This window comes from Haliaeetus albicilla, chromosome 20 (assembly GCF_947461875.1).
Source record: "Haliaeetus albicilla chromosome 20, bHalAlb1.1, whole genome shotgun sequence".
NCBI classification, from domain to species: Eukaryota; Metazoa; Chordata; class Aves; order Accipitriformes; family Accipitridae; genus Haliaeetus; species Haliaeetus albicilla.
The window spans coordinates 3,757,182-3,783,259 of record NC_091502.1 but is presented as its reverse complement, the minus strand read 5'-3'; the positions used below and the strand labels follow the sequence as shown (position 1 = coordinate 3,783,259).

Below are 26,078 nucleotides of genomic sequence, written 5' to 3'. Positions count from 1 at the left end.
GTTGTTATCAACTTGATTTCTTTAAACACTTCTGACACCTGTAAAACCCACCCAAAATGCAGTAAATAGCCTGAACATTGCCTGTGTAACCTTAGTTTTACAAATACTTTAACTAGGGGTAAGCTGGCACAGTCACTAAAAGAAACAATTCATATATCCCTGTCCTGGATGCTTACTCCTGTCTTTTTGTCTCTTGTGGTAGCACGGCTAAAAATAAATAAATAAACAAAAGCTAACCTAGGTTTGTGCCATGGTTTGCTGTGCAGCTTCACAAAGCGGGTGCTAATGCAGTAAGGAGGGAGGCTCCATGGGCCACAGGCAAGAAGAAGGATGAGGCTTTATTTATTGATGGATTGATTGGTTGGTTGATTGAGTTGTGCTGGTTTAAAATGTTAGTAAAGCTCAAACTTTCCTTTCCTGCCATTGCAGTTCCTCCCACTAGGCATAGCTAAGAGGCCTCATCCTCCTTTGGAGGTATTTATGTGCCATTCTACTCTGGAATGTATGGGGTGGGAAGGTCCATGAATCAATGTACGCTGGTATGGAAGTTACTTTACCAAACCAGACAGGAACTCATTGTGGTGATGGGGGGGGAGTTCTTCCATAATACAGATTTTCTGAGCCGGCCTGCACTGGCTGACACATTCAGAACACTTTTTAGGAAACCTTTTCTTATTTCTGCTATTGATAAGCACAAATATTTCCTCAGCTGAAAATAAGAATGACAGCTCTAATGCAGTCATAACAACATGTGGCTTACTGCACATTAAATATAACAAGATTTGCTGCTGCATTATTAAACAAAAAAGCTAATGATAATTCCTCCTGTGAGAAAACTTACTTTTCTATGACCTGGACCATGCTAATATTGTAGCCTCAGATCTGTGTTTCTACAGTACAGAGTATCATCCGAACACAAATCAGTTATCAAACGTCAGTTTCCTTTAGCTTTTATTTACCAAACTTTAATCAAAAGAAATAGTAATAGAAACTGCAGACACTACAGTTGGGTAGTCTGCTGGAGGCAAGGGGTATGATGTTCCAATTTAGCCTTTGACCATAATGGATAAACCCAATGGGTGTTATACTAAGCTTTCAAAATTGTAAGAAGGTACTGAACTACGCAGAACCTGAGAGAAGCCTGAAGCCTTATAAACCTTTACCAGCCAGAAAATGTAGGCAAATTATAATTCCCATGCTTTGTTTTTCATCATTTGAGTACTTTCATGATTCAGTTCTGAACATGACACAGTGATTACTTTCTTGTAGTAATCTCTTCTGAGGGATCTTGTGTAAACCTTTGATGGGATAAATAAATAATTAATCTTCTTTCATCTTCTATGTTCAAACAACTGTAATAGATTAATGACACTTCTTTTTTTTTTAGCAACCATGTTAATTAGTCCTATTGTGTTGTAATCGTGGTGTTTTACTCAGTTCTTAATTATAATTTTAATCACACTTCCAGATAAAAGGCTCGGTGAAGTGTAATTCCTTAAACTATGCTATAGTCTTCTAAAAAGAAAAAAGAGGAAATATTTAATTCTTCGGTCTGTATTGTAATTTTCAATTATTTACTTATCTTTGCAAAATACTTCAACCATTTGATTTTTTATTTCCTTCTGGATTCCTGGATGTATATGATAAATTGCATATAAGTTAACAAGTTTATTTCCACACATCATGCTTGCATTTTTTGTTGGGGTTTTCTTCTGGGTTTTATTTCCATCTATAAAAGTGCAAAGCTTCCATCTCAAGTAGAAAATAGGAGGTCTGAGAGGGATGTTGTCACTGCAGCCTCAGTGGAGAAGAATCTCAAATTTTACTAAGAGTGCTCTTTTCCTTTCTTCCTGTGCTATATCTTAAAATCTTTTTTAGCTGCTCAGTACATCTGCTTTATTTCTTTGGTCTTATAATTAATAATCAGCTCTTCCAAGCCCCTCTTCCTCCCCCATTCCTGGTTTTGTTCTTTGTGTTGTGCTGTAACTTACTCTGTAGTGGTCTCACTTGGGAGTAGGGTGTCAAGTTTTTACACATATGTCTCAAAGATGAGAAAATGATGAACAGAAGATACATAAACTAAATCACTAAAAGAGTTAGGCTACTAAAATGGCACTTGGGCACCTCACTCCAACAAATTTCAGACACCACCAGGACCCTCAGCTTCTGTTCTACTGCTGCATATTCCTTTACTTTACCTGCTTAGGATTTTCAGTTTTCAGAACAAGTATTTGCCTGTCTTGATTTTTTTGAATGAATGAAGTTTCAAAGTATGTGTTCTAGAGCAAATCCTACAAAAGGCAATTTAGTGATGAGATATTTGCGGTTTTCATCTGTCCTCTTCTGGATTTCCACCTGAATGTCACTCAAGGGTAAACTGTTCTTGGATTCCTGTGTACCACTGCTGGATCAGGGGCTTGCGCCCTTGAGCCTTGACAGAGTGTGATCACTGTCGCATCTCTGAGTATGCCAGTGGCGATTTCTACTGTTGGACATGTTCCACTTGGCATGAATATTCATTGGGCTGGAGAAGGTAAGCTTGTATAGTGCAGCAATTGTATCACTCAGCTAGAATATGGGACAGTCACTTTCAAGTCACTCTTCTAATGAATATTTCATTATTTATATGTGTTGGAGTAGTTTCAGCAGGAAAAGTTAAGATCTGTTTCCAGAATATCCTGTAGCCTGGTGGTTAGGTTACTTACTGAAGATGTTGAAATTTTATTTAAAGCTTCTGTCAAATTCCAGTTTAAAGCTCCTCAAATATCAATTCCTGCATTTGATATTTGTTATTTCTCAGTCTTCACACATGGTTTAAATATGTTTGCTCAGATTTAAGCACTTTCTGTTGTTTTGAAAAGCTTTACTTTGGTTTAGTTGGACCATCAGGAATGGACTGAATATTTTTATGTTGGTTCAGTCAAAGCTGAAAAAGCAAGTGGAGTTGGAAGAGAAGAGGAAGCAAGGAAAGCTTCTCTGACCTGTTTTATTAACTGGGAAAAAAAGAGGATGAGGTCCACAGATCCTACAGATTTGAAGGACATGAAAGAAGTATTTTGGCCTCTAATGATGAAGACCAGTGCCTAGAGGAATTTTATAAAGTACCTGAACAATTTAGACATAAAATTCCCTTTGGTTTTAACCTAATTCCCACCACCTAACCTATTTTGCAGTCCAGTGGGATTTTTCAAAAGCTTATTTCTGCATATAAACAGAGCTCATGATCCTTTGAATACTCAGCAAGACCAGAAATAATCAGTTTGCTATCTACAGTTAGTGTTCACTTGGTTTGAATCACTTTTGTTTAAATAATCAGTTTGTTCTGAATGCAAGGTATGATTTCTGGGTCCAATGTATTTAAGATTGGATTCTTACATTCAGAATTTCAACTTCAAGCCAAATGCAGTTTAATTTCCAGAAGATGACAAAATCTAACAGACTATTTGCATCCTGCTGCATTTCTAACACAATAAAATATTTTAAAAGCTATATAGACATATATTAAGATATGTAATTTCCCCTTTTCACCTCCAAAAGCATGTAGGTGAACAGTTTGTTTCTTGTCAGCAATAATAAAGGTCGTTCTGAATTTCATGCAAGAACTATATTTGGAGCAGCCAACCTCTTGATGATTACACCAATCATACAGTGTACCCTATCTTTAGGAAAATAATTGAAGCATTCATGGTTTAAGTGTTTGAAATGATTTGGAGAAATCAAGTTCTATCTTCAGGTGTTAAAATCAGTTTGCCCTAGGTATCCATGGTTAAAACATTAGTTACTCTCACTTTGAATTACCACTCTGCTTATTCGCTTTGCCATAGTAAGTTATTGTTATTTAACAGCAAAATGTATGTAGTTACAAGATTTGTTAGTTTTAATTTACTAATTCATTTTGTCTCATTTCTGATAGAATTCAATTAAGAAAATTAGCAGGTTCATAGAAAATGTTAGGATTTGTCCTTTCTTCTTTCTCAACATTTGAGAAAGGAAGATCATATCCTTGGGAGGCTCAAAAGATTTCATTGGGATAACTGCACAAAACAAGGCAAGTGCCTTGGCTCTTAGTTAAATGGAGAATTTCCAGACCATCTTTGGCATACACGTATTTAAATGGCTTTTTTCTATTAGTCAGCAGTTAAATAGAAAATCAGTCACACTGGCAGGTCTTTGATTCTGAAATCCAGTAGGAAATAACATTATTGCTTCTTGAGGAAAGAAACCCCAAACCTTTGTGCTTTGGACTGTTTATCAGCCTTTAAAATGTAACGTTGTCAAACGACAGGACTGAAAACCCAAACATACTGTTCAGGTTGTACCTTTCCCCATACAGGTCCCTAGGCTGGGGACTGCGTTGGTTTTTTGTTGCGGGGTTTTTTGGTGTTTTTTTTTTCTCTCACTCTATTTTCTTTTTTTAAGGTTTAGGGACACTTGTTTAGCTTGCCAGGTTAATGAACTATTAATGAACTGATCTGAGAAATGCTGTTGGTATAATATAAACCATACTAGCCCTAGACGGTGCCTCATATGAAATTGTATTTTCCCCTTTGCACAGATTGTGCTGCTGAGCTCAGGTTTGTTGAACTTCCTAATTACCTCAAAACTTCCGAAGGAATGATTTCAGCATGTCTCCTCCCTGTGGTGTTTCACTGATGCAAGGAGGGGCAATGCAGTAACCCTACACCTGTTCCAGCACACGCCTATCAACTTGCTGAACTTCCCCAACAAGTGAGTGCCGGGTTGAGCATGAGAACATCTGAGATTGCTCGGGTCTGTAACCACCAGTCCAAATACTTCTGGAGGTTCGGTTTGGCTTTGCGCTGGGGTGGCTTTCACAGTTAGTGCTCTATAATGGCAGTTGATGACAGCAACTTGTACTCTAGGACTAAGTGTAAACTGAATTCCTATCAGACTCATTATAAATCAACAAGACGGAGAAGCCTACCACCAGACATCCTTCTAGAAAATGATTTTAAAGGAAAGTTTCAAAGAAATATTAGGAATATAGAGCCTATACATCCAAGGCGCCCTAAGAAAAGACCTTCCATATTTTCAGGTAGGAAATGCTATGTTAACAGTATGTTGGTGCGATATCTTTTAAGTGTTTTTGGTAATATTTGAAGGATTCAGTAGCTGATTCCAGTCAGAATTTATTCTGTTTTAAAACCTAAGACAGTCTTCACAGATAGATTTAATCACGTACCATTTATATTAAATTATGTCAGCCATTAAAGTGATGGAACCAAAAAGAGAGACTTTCTTCATGTTTTTATTTCACGTTGCTTGCTTGTGGGGACTTTTTCTTTTAACACTTAACATTTAAAGAAAATCACTTGTTTCTCTAGAGCTTTAAACTGCATTTTGCTTAACCCCATTTATAAGCAATGCTGTCAGTAGCTGCAGTATAAGTATCTCTCTTGCTGCTCTAATAGTGTATCTCATTGCCTTTCTGGAGGAGAGTGGTTTGGGGATATGCAGACTTCTTCAGTCTAGCTGATTTTTTTTAGTGTAGTCAGAAATTAACATCACTAAATAGTTAAATGCATGCTTTGAATTCCTGGCTTGCACTGGAGCCTGTAATGTCTGTAGCTAATAGTTCAGTTTAACTCTCTAGCTGTTAAGAAGCAGCAACAAGGTATAAGAGTGGATTTCAGTCAAGCTAATGGCAAGTCTGGATTATTTGGGGTTTTTTTAAATTATTATTTGAAATATGCCTAAAAACAGGCAACAGATTAGCATGAGGACAAAGGATTTGTTGCAAACAATCAGGTCATCTTTACTAGGAGGACTTAAGAGGTTTTAGGGGGGGAAATCAATACCAGCTCATCCCTACTGAATCTGAAGATGTGGTTCTGTGAGGCGATCAGAGGAAATGAAATCCTTTACAGAAACAAGAATACATTTGTTTTTTTAAATTTAGGTATCTCCATGTCCAGATGAAGATGAGGATTTTAAAGTTTCTAGGGGGAAACAGTACAGTCATACAGATCTTTGAAGAGCTATGAAGTATATTTAAAATAAATATTAATTATTATATATTAGTATTATATTCCTTAATGACAGCTAAACTTACATGGGTACCTTCTCAGGAGCTGAAACACTGCTGAAGGAATGGGAATACAATGTTAAAAGATGACACAGGGCAGGACCATTTGTGTGGGATTTAGAGCCTCCATTGTACCTTTGTTAAGGTGTTTGAAATATTTCAACATCTTAGGAAATGAAGCTTTTTTCTTCCTTCCTATTCTACTTCCCCAGCTTAAAAAAATGCAAAAAGCCGTATCGGATCTTAAGTCAGGTGACAGACATGCCCAAGGCTCCTGTGCTTCCTAGTGCCTGAACAGGCTCTTCCTGAGGTGATGTGGTCTGTTGGTGACTGTCAAAGCACATTATTTTGAGCAGGATAGACCCTCTGTATCCTATTCTTTCTCAGTTGCTGCTTTTTGTCTTCCAGCTACCTTTTCTGCTCCTTAATTACTTCTGGTTTTTTTTTTTCCTCCTGTAGCTTTTCACTTCTTTTTCCTGTACATCAGCATTTTTTTGTTAGAAAAAACATATTAAAAAGCCTTGTTTGGTCTCCAACACCCATACTCTGTTGTACCTACCCAGATTTCTCCTTTATTCTGTGGTCTTTCTTTTTTTTTTTTTTTTTTTTTTAACATAGAATTCTTCATTCTCTCTGTTCTTTCCACCTTCCCAAATTACCATGCTAGCAGTAATGATCCATCGTTTGTGCTGCGTCAGATATGAGCACTTTAATGTAGTTTGTGTTTTTGGAAGGCTGCCATTGCGCTTATGAAATCCACTGCAGCTGTGTTACTGTACACTCAAGGGCACTTAACTCAAAGGTAATGCAAATTGCTTGCTATAAGCAATTGATGGAGCATGATGGAAAGATGGGTGTAGTCTTTCATTTGGTAGGTCAGCAGTATACATGGGAGAAGCTTTACTTGATTTGCTTTTGAAAACAGGTTAACAAAGTAAGCTCGAAGTCCTCTAGACCATTGTCTTTCATGCTGTAAATGTAGGTTAGAATGGAAACAGAGCTGTATCAGAATCACAGAATGGTTTGGGTTGGAAGGCATCTCTAAAGATCATATAGTCCAACCCCCTGCTGTGGGCAGGGACATCTTCCACTTGATCAGGTTGCTCAAAGCCCTGTCCGACCTGACCTTGAACACCTGAGATAGATTTTAAATATATATATATATATAATATATATTGATATACTTGCTTTGCAGTCTTTTGGATCACTGCTGAAGCCCTCTGAAGAATGTGGAAATTCATACTTCCTTGTTTCAACCTAGTCATCTATTAATATAAGTATTCTAAATCTATATAATTTTTACTCTTCCACCTCCTCCTAATCCCTGTATCTCTGCTTAGTCTTTTCTATCACCATGAATCTGTCTTAGTTTTAGGACATGCTTGCAATTTAGTCTGAAGTCATGTACATCTTGTTTTCTTTCCTTTTATTCTATCTTAAAGAGCTTAACTAATAAAATGGTGAATAGTGACACATCAAGGCATGTACGTGCAAGGATATAGGTCAGTTCATACATTGGGACTCTTGTTTCAGAATTGGTGCAGACTCAGGGAGGCATCTTGCATGCAATAGGTTTGTTTTACAATTTTTTCTTAACTGTGGTAGTTAGAAGCTCACTCTTTAAAAATGAAAGCTGAAACCTGAGAAGAGTGACACATCTGTCTGTCCTGTCATCATGAAGTTAGTCATTCACATATGCTGAGGCAGGACTATCCTAGCAATGGTATCACTGGGTTATTGTGTTCATTCCCACGTGGCAAGGGGAGGACAAACTATGACTGTGAGGAGAAACCATGGCATTGCCAAAGGGATACACTGCACAGAGATACCTTTTTCTTCTTCCAACAAAGCACTTCATTTCTTCTTTAAATTCAAAATGTTTAGAGCTGTTGCATACTTCAGAGCTTAGTTAATAGCAACTGCCAATAATCTAAATTTTAGTTTTTACTATTTCATGGTTATACTTTTTTTTTTTTTTTTTTTTTTTTGGAAAATGACAACACAGGCACAAGCAATCATAGTCAACATTATAGGGCCATTTATTGTCAATAGAGAGGTTCATCACCGTAATTAGTTGAGTTTCTACAGATCAGATGACATGCCCTCAGCTCAGCATACTATCAGAGCCATGACTGAACCTTACCCTGGCAGGACCATACAAAAATGAATGGTGTCTTGTCTTAACCTGAAGATAAACCTGTGACTTGTTAATGAGCGAAGAAAGAATTGTAAAAAGACAGAGTGGGCAGCAAAAGGGCCTTAGGAAGGCATGTCTTTACAGAGGTACCTAGGAAAGGTAAATTGAACTAACTGAAGGGGCATAAAATTAAAATGGATTAGCTAAACATCATTACACATCTGTGCTGACTCATATTCAAAAGCACAACAACCTGATGAAAATTAGTCTGTATTTATTAGTTTTAATCTAGGGAAGCGTAGAGTCAGTTTTTACTCATATTTCTTTTTGGAAGAAGGCTGCTGATACTGTTGCTGTTTGAGTTTTCTCTTTATACATGGCAGAGATGTGAGATTTTGGCTGGGATTGTTAATTTTCTGAAGAAAGCAGAATAAACAATACAGAAATTACAAAGGTTTAAATACTAAAAAAAATTACAATAGTTAAGTTCTATTTGGAAGCCGTATGTATTGTGAGCTGGGGATGTTTAAACACTATTGAAAATCCACTTCTAGTTCTGTTATTAGTATCATGGGGGCTTTTTTCTTCTCTTTCTTCATTTTAATATGCAGGTAGCCTGTATTATTGTTGAATAATGCTTGTTGACTGATGTGCTAGTTTTGAAGGACAGAAGGTGAGAAAAATACTTGGGATTTTCTGCCTCTCCCAGAACCAGGCACACCTCCATTTCATGGCTTGTACGTCTGTGACTCAGGCATTGTCTTCACAGCCAAAATAAGCTGTATGTATTCTGTGGGACAACACATTATCTCTACTTTTGTAAAAGCATTGTGGTGTTGCTATGAGTTAATGTAACGAAGGTCAGAGGTTAACAGTACTCTATAGAGCTACTCAAAGTAAGAATGTAGGTTGCTGGCCTGTGATTTTACAACAGAATAGCTAGTATTCTGTAACAAATTCACTGCTTTTTTTTTTTCAGTGAAAATATTGTCACAGTTAGAAGTCTTGAGACACTCTCTCAAAGCATTTCTGGAGGTCAGACCAGCATACAGTCTAGCAAAGTCACTTTCTAAAATAAGTAAGTTGATTTGACACCATATTTATATGTAAATTAAAATACTGAAACTAATAAAGAAGGGGTTTATATATAAGAAAAAATATTTTAAAATTATTCAACAGTGATATGAATGAATTATTTAATTTTTCATGAGACGTGGGGATAAAACAGCCAGTATGTATGATTTTTTTTTTCTTTTGACTGGCTACGTTAATTGGGAAAGACTTGCCAAAATCTAATTACTTTTAATAAAGATGCTTAAAATCATGGGTGCAGTATGTGTCTTGATTCAAATGAGTTATAATGATGTGTTCAGTATTTTAATTTAGTGAAGATTTGAATATCCTACCTCCCTTCTGAATAAATTGTGCTGCCTAGTAATAACATATGCTTGTAATCTGCATAGGATAATTGCTGTTCACTTATGGCCCTTATGTCACCCTGCACAATGAAGTTTGGTAGAATGGCTTGTGTTGGTGTTGCATTTTACAAGTATCATCCACTGACAGCAGAAGGAAAGGCAAGACTGGCTTGTTCCAAAGTTCTTCCCTTCCTGACTTGAAAAAATTGGCTTGGTTTCCCCTGAACACTGTTAGCAAGACATTCTGCTGAATGAAAATGCAGGGGGAGGGGGGTGTTGCATTTTTTCATTTGCTGTTCATATTGTAAACTGGCATCAGTTCTGTATGTTACTGTGTTTTATTGAGCCTTATGTTAAGATACGCCACCATGCTATAAAATTGGTACATTGCTAGTTGTGTCTGTGTCCACCCATTGATCTGGGTGAGTGACCACTGCTTTATTAATAGAAATTATCAAAGTGATAATGTCTTGCTTTTCTCTCGGCCTTCTGTGTTTTTACGTTCACTTACATATTTCTACATATATCACTTAATATACTCTTCAGCATTTTAGTTCTTGAATGGTTTTTTTAAGTGTCATTTTCTTCAGAAAGGATGGGTTGATGATTCAGAGGAAAGCTCTGGATTCTGCATTTTGAAGTCTGATGTAATATATGCGTGTTGTCAAACTTGTTTTCTTCTTGGGTTCACTGGTATTTTAGGTACTGTGGAGTTTCATTTCCTAATGTTCTTGTAGGGAAGTGATGAAGATGCTGCCTCACCTTTAAGTTGTATTTGGGACATGAAGGAAGCTCTCTATGTCCATTGGAGAGTGACTTGAATGTGAAGATGATGGGGAAGATAGGGAGGAAGGTGAGGTTAAGATAGAGAAGGCTCCTTCTGCTATTGTGGCTTTCATTTTTGTTTTCTGATTTGTTGTTTGTTTGTTTTAAAAACTGTTGTCTCCTACATTTAGATTGCTACCATCACTTGTTACAGATGTTAAGACTCCACTTTAAAGCAAAGACTCCAGAGTTCAAGTGAACAAACCCCATTGTACACACAGTAGTACACCTCAAATCTTACGGTGTGTAAGGGTTTATAGACTTCGCTTGTGCTGGAAGACCTTGTGAAGGAATTACAGCACTTGCTTCCTGATTTCAGCACAAGTTTCTGTGCGTGCTGCTCTAGAAATAGCATGTGAAAAACAATCTGGTTTAGTAACATGGTTTGCTAGTTTGACACTTTGGCTCTCTGTTATGTCATATCTAGAGGATAATGATTAGAAGTGTAGAGTGATATCTTAAAACTTGTGATGAATGTTCACCTTCTGGGAAACATAACAGGTTCTTTCTTTTGTACGTTTATATAATTTTCAAGAAGGAGCATTGACTTAATATTCAACACTGGTTTTATCTCCAAGAAAGTATGTTAATATAAAATGTATTGAATTTTAAAATAGAAAATCAGAGTCCTAAGAAACGTTAGCAAAATAGGAAACATACAAAAATGTTTTAAAAGATTGAAGAACAAGATGGTCACTCTTTACATCAAATGGTAGTAGCCTTAAATACTTTTCATGTGTGGTAAATCAATGAGGGTTTGTTGACATTACTTTTAAGTAATTCTTTCTTTGGCCATCATGAGACAATAGAATCTTTTATTCTATCTGATTTAAGATGCAACTTAAAGTGCAGACTCACCATAAAAATGTGTCCATCTATGGCCCATAAAGAATTATTTTTGTGCTAATGGATTGGAAAGATTGTCTACAACAATTTTTTTTCATAGCATTGAGAAGTACATATAATTTCATTACACTGAAAGACATTGCTTTTAAAGTCTCACAGTAGTGCATCTGTTGTAATCAAAATCTTATCAACCAAGTAAAATGTTTTAAAAGAATTAGACTTAAAGGTTATCATAATAGCTTTGATTTAACCTTCTTCCTGATGTATATTTTGTTCCTCTTCTGAAGTGCAATCTTTACATAAGCTAATGTAGTTAATGACATTGAAGTATGTTCTCTACAGTCAGATGGGTCTATGGACTGCATATAAATCACTCAAAATATATTTCTTCTATAGTGCTTGTTTACTTGTAGATACGTTTTGTAGACTTGTTGGGTGCATTTGGTAGGTAACTATTTTCCTTTCAGCTATTTATACTTTACCTTGCCTTACACATTTAATAGGAGCATACTGTATTCGAGTTAAATCACCTGATAATCTTGGAATCTCTGAAATAAAAATTCTCAATGTCTTCTTCATTTTCATTTCTTTGCTGTCTTACTGTACCTGAATTTAAACAACAACAACAAAAAGTTTAGGAGTTTCTGAAAATACTTACTTAATTTCAGTAAAGTTTAAAGAATCAGTATTTTATTAATCTGTTTAGGTTCAGAGACTGTTTTACCTGCAGATGGGTGTAGGTAATACAATTAATCTTAATTACCAAAGACTACCTAATGAAAACTCCTTGAACTTCATTAGAGTTAGCTGGAAGATTTTTTTTTGTACTGCTGCTCATTGTGAAAGATGCCCTGACAGTGAAGTGAAATCCTTATGGCACTTCTGGTAAACCAGTGTAAGCAGATAGATACTGAGTTCATATATTTAGGTTTTTATAAAGAACAAATTTCATCAACTGTATATCTCATATTAATTTTCTTTATTGCTAGTAATTAAGAGTGGTTAATTTGGAATGTGATTTTTATGAATTTTGGGGCTTGGATCTTAAATCAGTAACTTGAGGAGCTGAGGACATTATTTTATATTGGGTTTTCTGGGAAGTTGAAATTGCACAGTGCTTAACGAGATCAATTTAAATTCTCTTGCAAAGGATATGCTAACATCTAGCTGCTACACAATGTTGGAATGCAGTTTTATAATCAGATACAATTTTGAAGACCCAACAAACATCTGTTCATGCTTTTTAATCATATACTTAAGTTGCACTTACATTTAAAATTTCTTAAAATAAGAAATCTTTCCCATCTGTTACTGGAAGACATTACTTTTTCCATGAAAAAATTTCTGTAGATAAGCAATATATATTGTGCATGATGCAATCTAGTGGCTTCTCTTCCAAGGACCTGGCTGTGTAGTGAGGTTTTTGTTTATTTGTTTGTTTTAGAACTGCCTGAGGGTATTGCTGTGACTTTCCATGGGGTTTTGCTCTGTGTGGTTGGAGTTACTGTTTCTGCAGTTTCACTGCGGCTGTAATGGCAACATGCTTTAGTTGCAGAACATGTTACTGTGCATCCTTCTGACTTTGTTGTGAATTATCTGCTCTTCCTAATAAACCATTTCTGGGGTGATTTGTGATGCAAAAGATAAAGGTTTAGCAAAATAATTTTTAATCATAATGTTTAGTCTGCATATTGATAAGGAGGGGGCAGTCGACAAGTGTCATCTTTCCTATTGTCCTGTATTTCCTACTTTGTTTAGGATCTTTAAACTAGACAATCTCTTGCCAGCCTGTCTGTTCTCTCCTGTTCCTTGTATGCAAGTCAGAGAAATCCCTCTCTAGCAAAGGTGCTCCACTTCTTCCCCATTTTGCCTGGACCAACCTGCAGCCTCCCCTAATGATTCTCAGGCACAGTTTAGAAGTTGGCAAGAGCTGAGGAATCAAGAGAAAGTTGGATATTGCCACAGCATTTAGATAATGTTTTACTGTGTGCTTGTGGGCTGTTTCGTGCCATCTGGCCTCATGACTAGAGAACAGCCCCAGGTATTAATATAGGCATGGCATTTGTGGTCTAATGTGGTTCAATCACCAGTCTGTCCAGCAAGACGTAACTTTAATGACTACAAAGGTCATTAAAACTCAGTACCAGTTTGTTCAATGAGTCATCTTAAAGTACTTCTGAGAGGGCTAGTTTAGATTTATCATGGAGTTATTGACTCCTGTTATGGAGAATAATTCAAGCATTAGATTTCCACTAGATGCTGAGGCTCTACTCCGAAGTAAAAAGTCTAATCTGCAGCAGAGGTTTTACTATCACACAAAGATGTCAGGGCAAAAGAAGGACGACAAGAAAAGCAGAATACCAGAAACTTTATTAAGCTCACAACATGAAATTTCAGGGTCTGAAACATATTTAATTTTCTGCTGAGCGGATTGAGGATAAACAAAGCGTATGCGTATAAGTCTGATTCTAAATCCATTCTGGAACTAGAAAATCAGCAGTTCGCCCTTTATAAACCAGTAATAATGTAATTCAAGTTTAGATTTGTCATACTAAATGTTATGGGACTCTTAAGTAAGAGTAGTATTACAGTTTGTCCTGTATCTGGTTTCAAGGTTAAGAATACTTCTGCATAATCTATTGTTATATTTTGATTTCTCCAACTTGAAAGCCCATCCTGAAAGAGGTCTCGCTGGCTCTGTAAACTTCATTCAGCAGCAAGAAGAATGATGGTGATGGAAATGGAAAAGGCCGAGGTAGTCAATGCTTTCTTTGCCTCAGTCTTTACCTTCAGGAGGCCTTCAGGAATCCCGGGTCCAGAGACCAGTAGGAAGGCCTGAACTAAGGCAGACTTACCCTTGGTACAGGGATAACAGGTTAGGGAACATTTTAAGCAAACTGGACATACATGAGTCCATGGGACCTGATAGGATGCAACCACAAGTGCTGAGGAAGCTGGCTAATGTCACTGTCAGGCCAGTCCTGATAAGTCTTTGAAAGCTTGTGGCAACAGGGGAGGTTCCTGAGGACTGGGAGAGAAAATGTGACTCCTTTCTTCAAGAAGGGCAAGAAAGAGGATCCAGGGAACTACTGGTCAGTCACCCTCACCATAATCCTTGGGACAGTGATGGAATAAATGATCCTATAGCCCATTCCCAAACATAAGAGAAGGAGATGACTGGGAGCAGTCAGCATGTTTGTATGAAGGGGAAATCATGCTTTACCAACTCGATAGCCTTCTAAAACAAGGTAACTGGCTTGGTGGATGGTGGCAGAGCAAAGGATGCTGTTTATCGCAACTTTAGAAAGGTTTTTGAGAGTATCTCCTGCAACATCCTCATAGGCAAAATGATGAAATACAAACTAGATGAATGGATGGTGAGGTGGGTTGAAAACTGAACTGCCAGGCTGACCAGGTTGTGATGAGCAGCACAAAGACTAGCTGGAGGTCAGTCACTAACAGTGTAGCCCAGGGGTCGATACTGAGGCCAGTACTGTTTAACAGGAATCTCGGGAAGCTCAACAAAAGGAAAAATAATGTTAATATGAATTTACCACAGTTTTGTTCAATATTTCCCCTACTACTACAAGTCCTTTGTTTCATAATGTACTCTGTATTACTGAAAATCATACCAATTGTCTTACTGTACTTTCAAAGAATATTGTAATTGTTTAGGCATTTCCTGATTCTTCTTTTTATTGGCCATCCTCCCCACTAAATATTACCAGAAAGCATCATCTACTTTTTTTTTTTTTTGTGAAAGACAAATGGTAAAACTGTCAAGAAATTCTATAGACCTACACTAAACTTCACTGTGTGTTGCCTGTAGGCAAAGCCCATTGTTGCAGGAGTTGCAGACACCTTTCTGTTCCCATCTCCTTTGCTTTCCTCCGCTCCTGGTACTTGTGGGAGGAATAGCAGAAGGAACTTCCATAGGCAATAGCATTGCTCCACTCTCACAGTAGAGGACTAGAAGGAACAGTTGCAATTCCTTCAACAAATTTATCATCCTTTTTATTAGGTGGTTTCAGACTTTCACTTTGATCCTGATTTTAGGTATAGATGGCTAAATTTAGTATTTAAAACAGTGTTTAGGGAAATAAATAGTCTATATTTATAAACAGAAATAAATAGACTGTGCTTCAAGCTGAAGATGGTAAGAAATTGCTTTGTGCTCTCCTAGTGGCTTTGCATCTTAAAAGGCTTGCTAGTCCTGAAAGAGGAAGAGCCTGTGGAGAAAGCCAGCATCACTATTTTAGGGGTTTTAACCAGGGAGTGTTTTCTGATCTGGACAACCGGGGTGTCATCTTTACAAACTCAGACATTTGCTGAATAGATGTCCATGCCTAAGCTAGTCACTTCAAGCTCGGTTTACAATCATTGGAGACAAACAGGTATTATTAGAGTTTAATCCATGTGATCTGTTGTAGATGTCAGTATTAAAATGCAATAAATCAGCTCTTATTTCTTTATATTGACTCTAACACATCCAAGCTGAGTAGCTGAAATGGGGTTATACTGTCAACATCTGCATTAAGTCAAGTAAGTCCACCTCTGTAGTCTACCTTTAGCTTCTCCCTTCCAACCAAGCAAGGGACCATGTACAGACATACAGGAAGAGAGAAGGGGTGAATTGCTTCCATTCTTTCATAGATTTATACCACCAAGTCTTTCTTCCATGCAAACAATGTTGCTTGCCCCTACACTGGTGATTCATAAGCCACGGTCTCAAAATTATGACATGATTATTTCTGAAACCTTAGGTTTTACAATAATAAAGCATGGGGCTTGTGTGCTTCTCAAATCGTAAGTTACTGTTGTCTTTTTTAATAATTATTAGTTACAATGTTTGTCCACATTCATGAACACTTAACTTTATTTTTAATAAAGCTTTATTGATTCTTTTAAAAACTCCAACATTATGTTTACTAATACAAAATTCAAACACATTGAACATGAAGTGCCTCTTTATACACAACAGTTTGTTTGGTATTCCATCAATGCTGTGAAACTTATCCTGCACTTTATCGCCAACCAGGTAGCATGCTGAGGTGCCTTGCCTGCAAAAGACAGAGACTGTCACTAGCAGTGATGCCAGCTGCCACAGTCCTGTTTTCTGCTCTGTGAGCTCTGAACTGCTTTAAGTAACTTCTTGTGGGTATTCTGGCACGTTAGGTACACGGTGCAACGTCCTTACTTCCCCTTATAGTTAAGAAAAGCCCCAACAAATCCCTTATCTTACATCCCCATCCATTCATGCCTAGCAGAATGCTGGAAAACATTAAAATACAAAATATTGTATGCATAGTATTTACTTAAGAGCTTAAATGACAGACGGTTGTGTTAACAACAAATACTAACAGTATTTTGGTGCAATGTTGTATCATCAGTTGGCTTCTAGTGAAGTTTCCCCCAGAACTGAATGGACAGTACTATCTTCTTTCACTTGTTGCCCCTGTTTAGAGCAACTCTAGAAGAAATGAATGTCGCAGGCGGTGTTCTGTATTTGACTGTGGTGAATCTGTGTAATGCAGGCACAGTATGTACAACAGCACAATATGTCCCTGTTGTGAAGATATCCTCAAAGTTTCAGGAGACACCAAGACATTGCGGTCTAGAATGACCTTTCAAAGAGCTGGGGATTTTGTCTGTTTGAAGGCTTTATTGTTTTGTGAAGGGCAAAATAAGATTTCTCTCAGAATTTTTGTGGATGATCTTGATGCAAACAAACCATTGTGAAAAGGGAATAAAAGTAGTTATGTGTATTGACAATATGAATGACACATGTTCATTTAATTATCTTCAGTTCAAATTAATACTCTTTAGCATGCTCAGCACTATTTCTTTGCATCAATCAGGTGCTGAACGCACATTCATTTAATTTCCTGTATTATGAGTACACTTCTCTGTAAAGACCTTTGGATTGTTCGGTATTTAGGATGAATCTGAAAGGAGAAGGTGGCTGCATGGAAGCTCCTTTCCATATCCCCAGAGAAACACATTAAAAGGGAATAATATGTATATGCATATATACTGATAAGTAAAACATATCTGAGATATTTAATTCATGGTTCCTTATTTATTTATTTATTTAAGATCACTATACCTTCTATTCAGCAGTCCAAATTCAACATAGGTACAGATTGTCAGCTGAATGTCCATGTGCACAACAACTGCACTGAGGAACTGATAATAGAGGATCTTTCGGCTAGGTATGCTGCTTTTTTATCTGGAACTGACCTTCCTTCCTTCTACATTTCATTAGCTGGATTCTGCCTGCTGGCAGAGCAAGTCTGTGTGGGCTGTTCTGCCACCAGTGTTTATCCCAGAGAAGAAATGCACACCAAAACCTTGTAAATTTGCATTTATATTCTCATACCCCCAGAAATGAGTGGATTTTAAGATTCTTGATGTATTTTGTGAATAAAATTTATTTATTTTTCTCTTTATGCCATTTTCAATCTGATTTTCTTTGTGTCATATATGGAGTAGGCAACGTAGGGTCCTATATCAGCTTAATATTGTAAACTGCTGATGAAACCTCACAGAAACAAATATGAGTTGCAGTAGTTGCTTTTTAATAATAGTGTACAGCCTGTTGTCCACATAGGTGGATATCTTACATTAATTATTTTAATCTGATTGTATATTATAGAGAATTAATGGTGTTGCATGTGTAAGTATATGTGAAATGTTATGTTTGTGTCTCATAGACTAGAGCTAACTCCATAAATACTTATTTTAGCATTTGCAAATAGTTTAACCTGGATCTAGCATTACCTGTAATAGCTCTGCCAGAAGGTTTTTCTGATTTGTCTGGCTACTCTGAATTACTGTACATGGACCAGAAATAAAGACATTCTCTGGCCTGACCTATGCAGGAGATCAGACTGATTATCACTGTCCATTCTGGCTTTTAAAATCTTCAGGCTCATTGTCTGGCCATGCATCTTGCAATTATAGCTAGAATGTATCTGTTCCTGAAGTTTACTAAGGGCTGGGCCAGAAAAGTGGCTCAGCCCATAAAATGCAGTGCCTGTTATAGGTGTTTGTAAATGCATATGAGCAGTTGAGAAAGCTGTTTAACCATGTAATACCTATGAAAAGTATATCTTTGATTTTTTAAACTTTTTTTTTCAGTTTAGAAACATTATTTTCCTCTGCTTCTTTTCCCTACCTAAACACCCATGCAGCCTCCCTTGTGTTGACCTTAGTGATCAAGTGCCTCTGTGGGGAGACTCATAACCTCATTCATCAACTGAAAGTAACACTGTAGCCCCAACCATATTCCTAAAAACACACACCCCCACCACCCATATCAAATTTCTGCTCCTAACTAGTGCAGCTGTAAAGAGACCTGATGGAAATTGTGGGGGAAAGGGAGAGAATGGAAGGACTTCACAGCTTTTCCAACAGTAGCACAATCTTAGATTAGCTTAAGTCAAACACGAAAACACACCCTGGGTGAAATATGTTGTATCATCAGAAAAAGAAGTGTCCTTATGTTCTTGGAGAAGTTTCCATTTTATAAAGGATTCTGTCTGTGCTGATGCTGCGTTTTTAGTTCACTGAATTAGTCAGTAGCTGGCGATGACCTCCCTTGATCTGTGGCAGAGTTCAGGCAAGGTTCGTGTGTTAGTGCCCGGTGTGAGTCGGCGGGATATGGTGTCACTGAGCACCAGTACCTGACCAAGCGTGAGCTCAAGTTCCACATCCAGAACTGCAGCCCAGTGCTGTTTGCAGCTCCACTGCAAGATTTCAAAGCAGGTGAATCCCAGGTGTTATTTTTTATGATCACCATTCTCTTTTGAATTAGGTTGTTATAAAAATTAACCGGGTTTTCTCCAGATCTAGGCATCCTATTCAGATACTTGAATAGAAGTATTCTGTGTCGGTGGATTGCTTTCAGTTATATGTCCTTTATTTTAGATTTCATTTCACGGCTGAGAAGCCAATCCAGAGATGAAAAAGAAAGAACCTATCTTCCTTTTCTGATCTGGTGAAAGAAAAAACACGGGAGAGGATGAGATCTACTCATTTTAATAACTTTTAAAAAAATGAGTTTAGATTTTCAAAGCCTTTAATGATGCAGTGGACAAAGAAGTACTAGGAGTTTGATACTTAACCAGATTAGGCACTTAATAATCTACAAAGCAACTGTTAGGTATTTCAGGAGCTAAATACCTTTGAAATCTAGCCTGTGGTGACTCAAAATCATTAATCATTTTAAGTGTAGTTAAAGTAACTATAATTACTACTGTCTTTACTAGGAAATAATTCAATTTAAAATGTGACTTATCTTTTTGTGCTTTCTTCCTTGGGTACTAAGCCCAAAATAGTGTTTTTTCTTTTAGTTAATAGAAAGCAGATCACAGGTTTTGTTTTGTACATTTTTTCACTAAATTGCGATTTCCATTGACATGTAGCTTGAGAGAAACCTTGAGTAACATTACCCTCTTCAACAGGAAGGTCATTTGCCTTTTTCCAACCTAAGCAGGGAGCTGTGTTAGACCTTATAGCTCTCAGAAAACCAAGATATTTTTTAGGTTAGTAAGAAGGGACAGACTCTGAAGGATATAAGAGACCAAATTACAAAGACTGCGTGTATACCTCACTTGGCCTCTGTGAGGATACTGGTGCTTGTATAGAGAAGCAGCAAGTTGGAGGATGCTGGAGCTCTATTAATTTATTGCCTGTGCCCAGATGGAAGAGTTGCTGTTGCAAAACCTTCACCACAGCAAGGGAGAGCACTTGCACAAGTGGTCATCACTTAAAAAGTACTATGTTGAGGGGGGGAAAAACCAGCAAAGTAAAACACTCTCTGAAATTCAGATCTCTCCTACCACAGGTTACTTCAAGAGGTGAAACAATACATCCTTATAAATAATGTTTTAATTAAAAAAAAAAAAGTTTTGCTTCCCTATACTTTAAAAAAAATATAGAAAAGGATTTTGCAAGTCAGAACAAGTGTTCTTAAAATAAGACCAGTGAGATTTTTCATTTAACCAAAGTGTTAACCTCCTATCTAGCCAGCATCTAGGCATGCCATTGTGTAAGTAAGAGTATTACACAGTAAACCCCGTATGTATCTCACCAGCGCTTGCCTGGGAGGGTTATACGGCAAGGGATTTCAAAACTACAGAAAACAAGACACTTTTCCTTCAACAACTGATTGGGATTGAGATGGTTTACTGGCATCAGTTCTTTGAAGAATGGAGAAAATTATTTTGGGTAGTAACAGGAGAGTGCTAAGGCAGAAGCTGTAACCAAAGGGTTGCCTGCACATAATGTGGAGGAACAGGAAGGAAAAATAACCATGAGAAACAGAAATTTTCGCTGTAAAATTATATGGCCTGATTTTTCCTGACACTACCTCACTGCAGTTGTTTATATAAAGTTGCTCTCAAACAGCCAGTGGTTTGAATCATGAAGATGTTTGCTGATAGCTATTTATGTTTACTTTGGATATACAGAAGTCTTTTCAAAAGGATGAAGGGCATGGTGATTGACAGCCTAGCTATTAAAGGTATCAAGTGAGCTAGTTCATGTGTATGCTCTGTTTATAAACTGCAGTCAGGGAAAGAAAAGTATTCTTTTTTGGTCTATCACCTGGCATGACTTCTTAGGTAATCATGATTTTTGAAGCATTACTTTTTCCCACCTTGAAACAAAAAAGAAGTTTTAAAAGTTGTAGATGTTATCCAGCTGAGTCATTAGGCCCCTTGGTCTAACTGGGGATAGCAGTAGTCTGAGCTACCTGAACCTGAACTTTGGATCTTTCTGTTAGCACTTCTGAGTAAAATGAGAAGAAAGCTCCGTATCCCGTAATGAGCCAGGGCTCTAGCTATGCCAAGCACTTCACTCACAGCAAAGGCCTGAGTCCTCCTCTGAAGGATGTAATCTTGTTTGAGATGGTATGTGGCAGTACGTGTCAGGGAAGTGGGGAAAGCTGATGCAGTGATACATACAACTTGATACTTCATCATCTGAAAGACTGGTAAAAACTGTTGTTAGTTATCTAAGGTCAGCTAATCCTGACGGTGCTCAGTTTCCCTGTTTCAGCTGGGTATTTCTTACGCAGGTGTTGCAAGAGGTAGCATTTTTTTGAATAATTCAGAGTGAATGCTGTATGCGTAAGACCCATCTGAGGGAACCGTGGAGGTGTTTACATTACACGGGCACGTGTGTGCCAGCTCAGAGCCGATGCCTGGCTAGTCTGATGGCCTCTCTCTGATAGTGGGCAGAGCACGATACCTGATAGGAAGGTGTAAGAGGCAGCAAATGTAGTACAGTCTGATCCCATGTCCATCTCATCTTGATACACAGTAGATGGAAGTTGGTTGAAACCCTTCCAACAGGTTTATTCTCATTTTATGAGAGAAGTAAAAAATCAACTTCTCTTCTAAGGTTGATGTTGCGAGTGGAGCAAAGGGACAGAAGTAGAAGGATACCTTTCTACAGAGTAATGAAAGCGTTGAGGTGTGAGTATCCAAATAGGCCAGTCAGAAAGGAAGAACTGTTAATAATTAAAGACAAAACTAGAGAATGGAAAGGAAAGTTTAAAAAAAGAACAAGTAAGCAAGTAGCTTATCACAAGAGCATCTTATTTAAAGCCAGGGAAAGCTTTAAGAACTGCTGTGGCAGAATTAAGAGAAAAAATATATCTGTAAATGTATTTGAGATTCAGGAAAACATTTGTGTTAAAAATCACATTGCAAGAAGTGCATACATTGAGATAAGAACTGTCTGAGGGGTGGACTAGTATTTGAGAGCAAATTGGAACTACTGCACTGAAAATTCCTCCTCCTACTTAGATAATCAATGAAAACATCATACACGTGCAGCATGTTACAGGGAGGTGGAAATTTTTACTTGTGTGGAAAATGAGTATTTAGAACATCTCATTCTACAAGGGAAAGAAAATCAGGAAAGCCAAAGCATGTGACGTGGTTTGCATTTGTGTTACGGATGCCTTGGTTTTGGCATCAGCTCGCCCCTCCGAGTGGGTACAACCTCCTCCTTGTCTGCCTCCCTCTGCTTCCCCTCACCTCTCTGAAGAGTCAGGAGCTTTACCTTTTCCAAGGCAGGTTCCCAGCTGGCTGCCTCCTGCCTGCCTGGGGAAGGAGAGGAGAGGGGAGGTTGCCCCGGTTCCATGGCCCTGGGAGAAGCAGAAATCTGTGCCTGAACCTCAGGGTGTGCCTGCTCATGGTGAGCATGAGAATTAGGAGAAGAAAAGCTGGGAAGCGTTATGGTCTCAGTTATAGTAACATGCAGTAATTGTTAGCCACCCCTAAAGACCCTGTAAAAAGAAGCAGGTTGCTTTGAGCAACCTGATCTAGTGGAAGATGTCCCTGCCCACAGCAGCGGGGTTGGACTATATGATCTTTAGAGGTCCCTTCCAACGCAAATAATTCTATGATTCTATGAATAGTGATGGACATGCTCCAACCCTTCCCCTTCCTGGCTTCCACTTCTCTGCGCTTCCGCAGAGCTTGCTGTGAGGAGGGTAGAAGAGATGTAGCTGCATCGCAGAAGGGCAGTGGAAGAGGCCCTGATTACAACCTAATGACAGCGCTAAATTTTTGAGCATTTAGGGTTCAGTCTGTGTGTTGTGTAATGAAATTTCATAACTGGAGGAAAAGAGGGACAACCACAACCCCTGAGTTCCCTCTGTCTTAGGCTCTGTGTGACCTGGTACCAATCTCTTGGGCATAAGTTACCTAATGCAAATTATACAGTGTTCAGTTAGTAAATCTCATCTCTGAAACAAGCACCCAGAATTAGAGGCACCATCAATGGCTGTTTGGAAATTTCCTGCTATGAGGAAGTTCTGACTTGTCATGCTGGGACATTTGGAGAGTACACTGTGTAGTCATGTCTCTAAAATATAGATCAGGGTTTGTAACAAAACTGAGAAGGAAATAAGTTTATAGGATTCAAATAATGGAAAACAGCTTGCTTAGGGATGATGCTGGAAACTAAGGTGAAGAGCAGGAAGAAAATACTACTGAAGTTATTCTTCATGCCTGCTGATGCCTGTAGGCTGTGCTTGCAGGATGCAGGCTGCATTTTGACTTGCGCAGCAGTATTTCTTGTGTCAGCATTGCCTGAGTCCGTGCCCCAGTGGTAGCGGTGCAGATTTCAAATTGGCTTATAGGATGGTATATTTTTACCATGTGTATGGTAGGTCTGGGCAAATGAAATATGTTCCTGGTTGGCTGATGCTTCCAGAGACTGTTCAGCTAGGGAGAATCTCGGAGGTGAATGGCAGAGTCCTAGGAGGACATATCAGTTTGACAGCTCCAAAGCAAAGTCAAGGGAAGGATAGTAGTACTTTGAATGTTGAAGGCGTAATTCTAACATTAACTAATCAATCCTCTGCAAAATGCCTAGAAGTTAGTTATCATTTGTTATTTACAAATAAGTCACAAACCCCTTACAACCTATTTAATCACTCTTACAAATTCACTGAACAAGCTGAGGATGGGAGCTGGGTTATACATGAATCTACCATGTAGCTATTAAAATATTTTAATTTTATTCTATTAAATGCTATTTAATAGGGTCCCATTAAAATATTTTATATAATTGTACCGTAATTGCCTGATATCCTTTCTCCAGAAATACAGATGTATACTTCATTTCTATGCTTCTCTCTTCCGTTCTGACACAGTTTACAATGTGAATATATATTTCCTATGGATTATTTACTGTTCTACTGCTTCTGCTTGTTTTGCTTTTCATCACTAGGTGGCAATGTCTTAACAGTCAGTTACAAACACAAGGCAAAATAAAATGGTGCAGCAAGACTAGTGAGACATAAACTAAGGATTTCTGTTGCTTTATTTAGAGCTTATCACATTAAATTAGGTTTGATTGATGAAATCTTATTTTGTGCAGCGCTTTCTGTCATTCTGTGCTTTTAATTTGGACCCTAGCAAGATGTTTATTTGCCTTGTTATATCATGGCACTTTATAGGTACACAGAGTTCAGTTGATTTAGATAACAATTTCGATTTTCATTTTAACAGAGAACATTAGTAAAGCATGTGTACAAGCTACTTTCTTAATATTTGGCTTGAATTGTTTTGTGTTATGCAAACTGTAATAAGAAAAGCAAAAAAACCTTGTAAATCTTTTAATATAAGGGGAGAAGTGCATAAACTCAACAAATGCCAAGTCGAAGAAAATAAACTCACTACATATAAATACTGTGGTTTTTTCTGCTTAAATGTAAAAATATTATTTCTTTTTAATTGCTGGCTTACACGTGGATTTGTCACTTCACAGAGGAATTCCAGCCAGTAAGTCAGCTTCATGGGGGGCCCAATTTAAATTCCTCTATGCAAAGGCACATAGCATGGGGAATAAACAAGAGCAGTCAGAGGCGTGCGCATGCCTGCGGGGCTGTGATCTTATTGGCATCACGGGACGTGGTGGGATGGCTCTTGTGACTGGAGTGTTGGAATGGAAAGATACAGGCTCTCTAGGAAGGACACGCGGAGGAGACAAGGAAGGTGTGTTGCCCTCTATGTCAGTGACCAGCTGGAGTGCATGGAGCTCTGGCTGGGGATTGTTGAGGAACTGACTGAGAGCCTATGGGTCAGGATTAAAGGGAGGGCAGGGACAGGTGACATTGTAGTGGGGATCTGCTACAGGCCACCCAGCCAGGAAGGCGGAGGGGATGAGGCCCTCTATAGACAGATAGGAGCAGCCTCACATTCACAAGCCCTGGTCCTCATGGGGGACTTCAGCCACCCTGATACCTGTTGGAGGGACAACACAGCAGGGCATAAGCAATCCAGGATGTTCCTGGAACACGTTGATGACCACTTCCTTCTCCAAGTAATATGGGAGCCAATGAGGAGAGGTGTTATGCTGGACCTTGTTCTCACCAACAAGGAGGGGCTGGTGGGGAACGTTAAGCTCAAGGGCAGCCTTGGCTGCAGTGGCCATGAAATGGTGGAGTTCAAGATCCTTAGGGCAGCGAGGAGGGCGCACAGCAAGCTCACTGCTCTGGACTTCAGGAGAGCAGACTTTGTCCTCTTCAGGGATCTGCTTGGTAGAGTACCATGGGATAAAGCCCTGGAGGGAAGAGGAGCCCAAGGAAGCTGGTTGATATTCAAGAATTACCTCCTCCAAGCTCAGGAGCGATGTGTCCCAACAAAGAGGAAGTCAGGCAAAAACTCCAGGAGGCCTGCGTGGATGAACAAGGAGCTCCTGGACAAACCCAAACACAGAAAGGAACCCTCAAGGGTTGGCATTGGGACCGGCGCTGTTTAACGTCTTTGTCAGTGACATGGACAGTGGGATTGAGCGCGCTCTCAGCACGTTTGCTGACAACACCAAGCTGTGTGGTGCAGTCAACACGCTGGAGGGAAGGGATGCCATCCAGAGGGACCTTGACAGGCTTGAGAGGTGGGCCTGTGCGAACCTCATGAAGTTCAACAAGGCCAAGTGCGAGGTCCTGCACATGAGTGAGGGCAATCCCAAGCACAAATACAGGCTGGGCAGAGAATGGATTGAGAGCAGCCCTGAGGAGAAGGGATTAGGGGTGTTGGTTGACAAGAAGCTCAACATGACCCGGCAATGTGCGTTTTCAGCCCAGAAAGCCAACTGTATCCGGGGCTGCATCAAAAGAAGCATGACCAGCAGGTCGAGGGAGGAGATTCTGCCCCTCTGCTCTCCTGAGACCCCACCTAGAGTAGTGCATCCAGCTCTGGGTCCCCCACCATAAGAAGAACATGAACCTGCTAGAACAAGTCCAGAGGAGGGCCACGAAGATGATCAAGGGGCTGGAGCACCC

The 26,078-nt window shown here is 38.7% G+C and overlaps 1 protein-coding gene across 5 annotated transcripts in view; it reads left to right on the top strand.

Moving 5' to 3' along the window:
- FRY (FRY microtubule binding protein) overlaps positions 1–26,078 on the top strand; it is a 253,298-nt gene that overhangs the window by 42,864 nt on the left and 184,356 nt on the right. For 2 of the 5 annotated variants that reach the window (XM_069808038.1, XM_069808037.1), the window contains exon 1: positions 4,837–5,056. The exons of 1 other annotated variant lie outside the window; for it this stretch is intronic. In XM_069808038.1, coding sequence (XP_069664139.1) covers positions 4,852–5,056 — 205 coding nt within the window. In that variant the 5' untranslated portion in view covers positions 4,837–4,851. Of the gene's footprint in view, positions 1–4,836; positions 5,057–9,162; positions 9,262–26,078 lie in introns of those variants that run through there. 2 more of the 5 variants (XM_069808043.1, XM_069808042.1) reach the window with 2 other exon arrangements.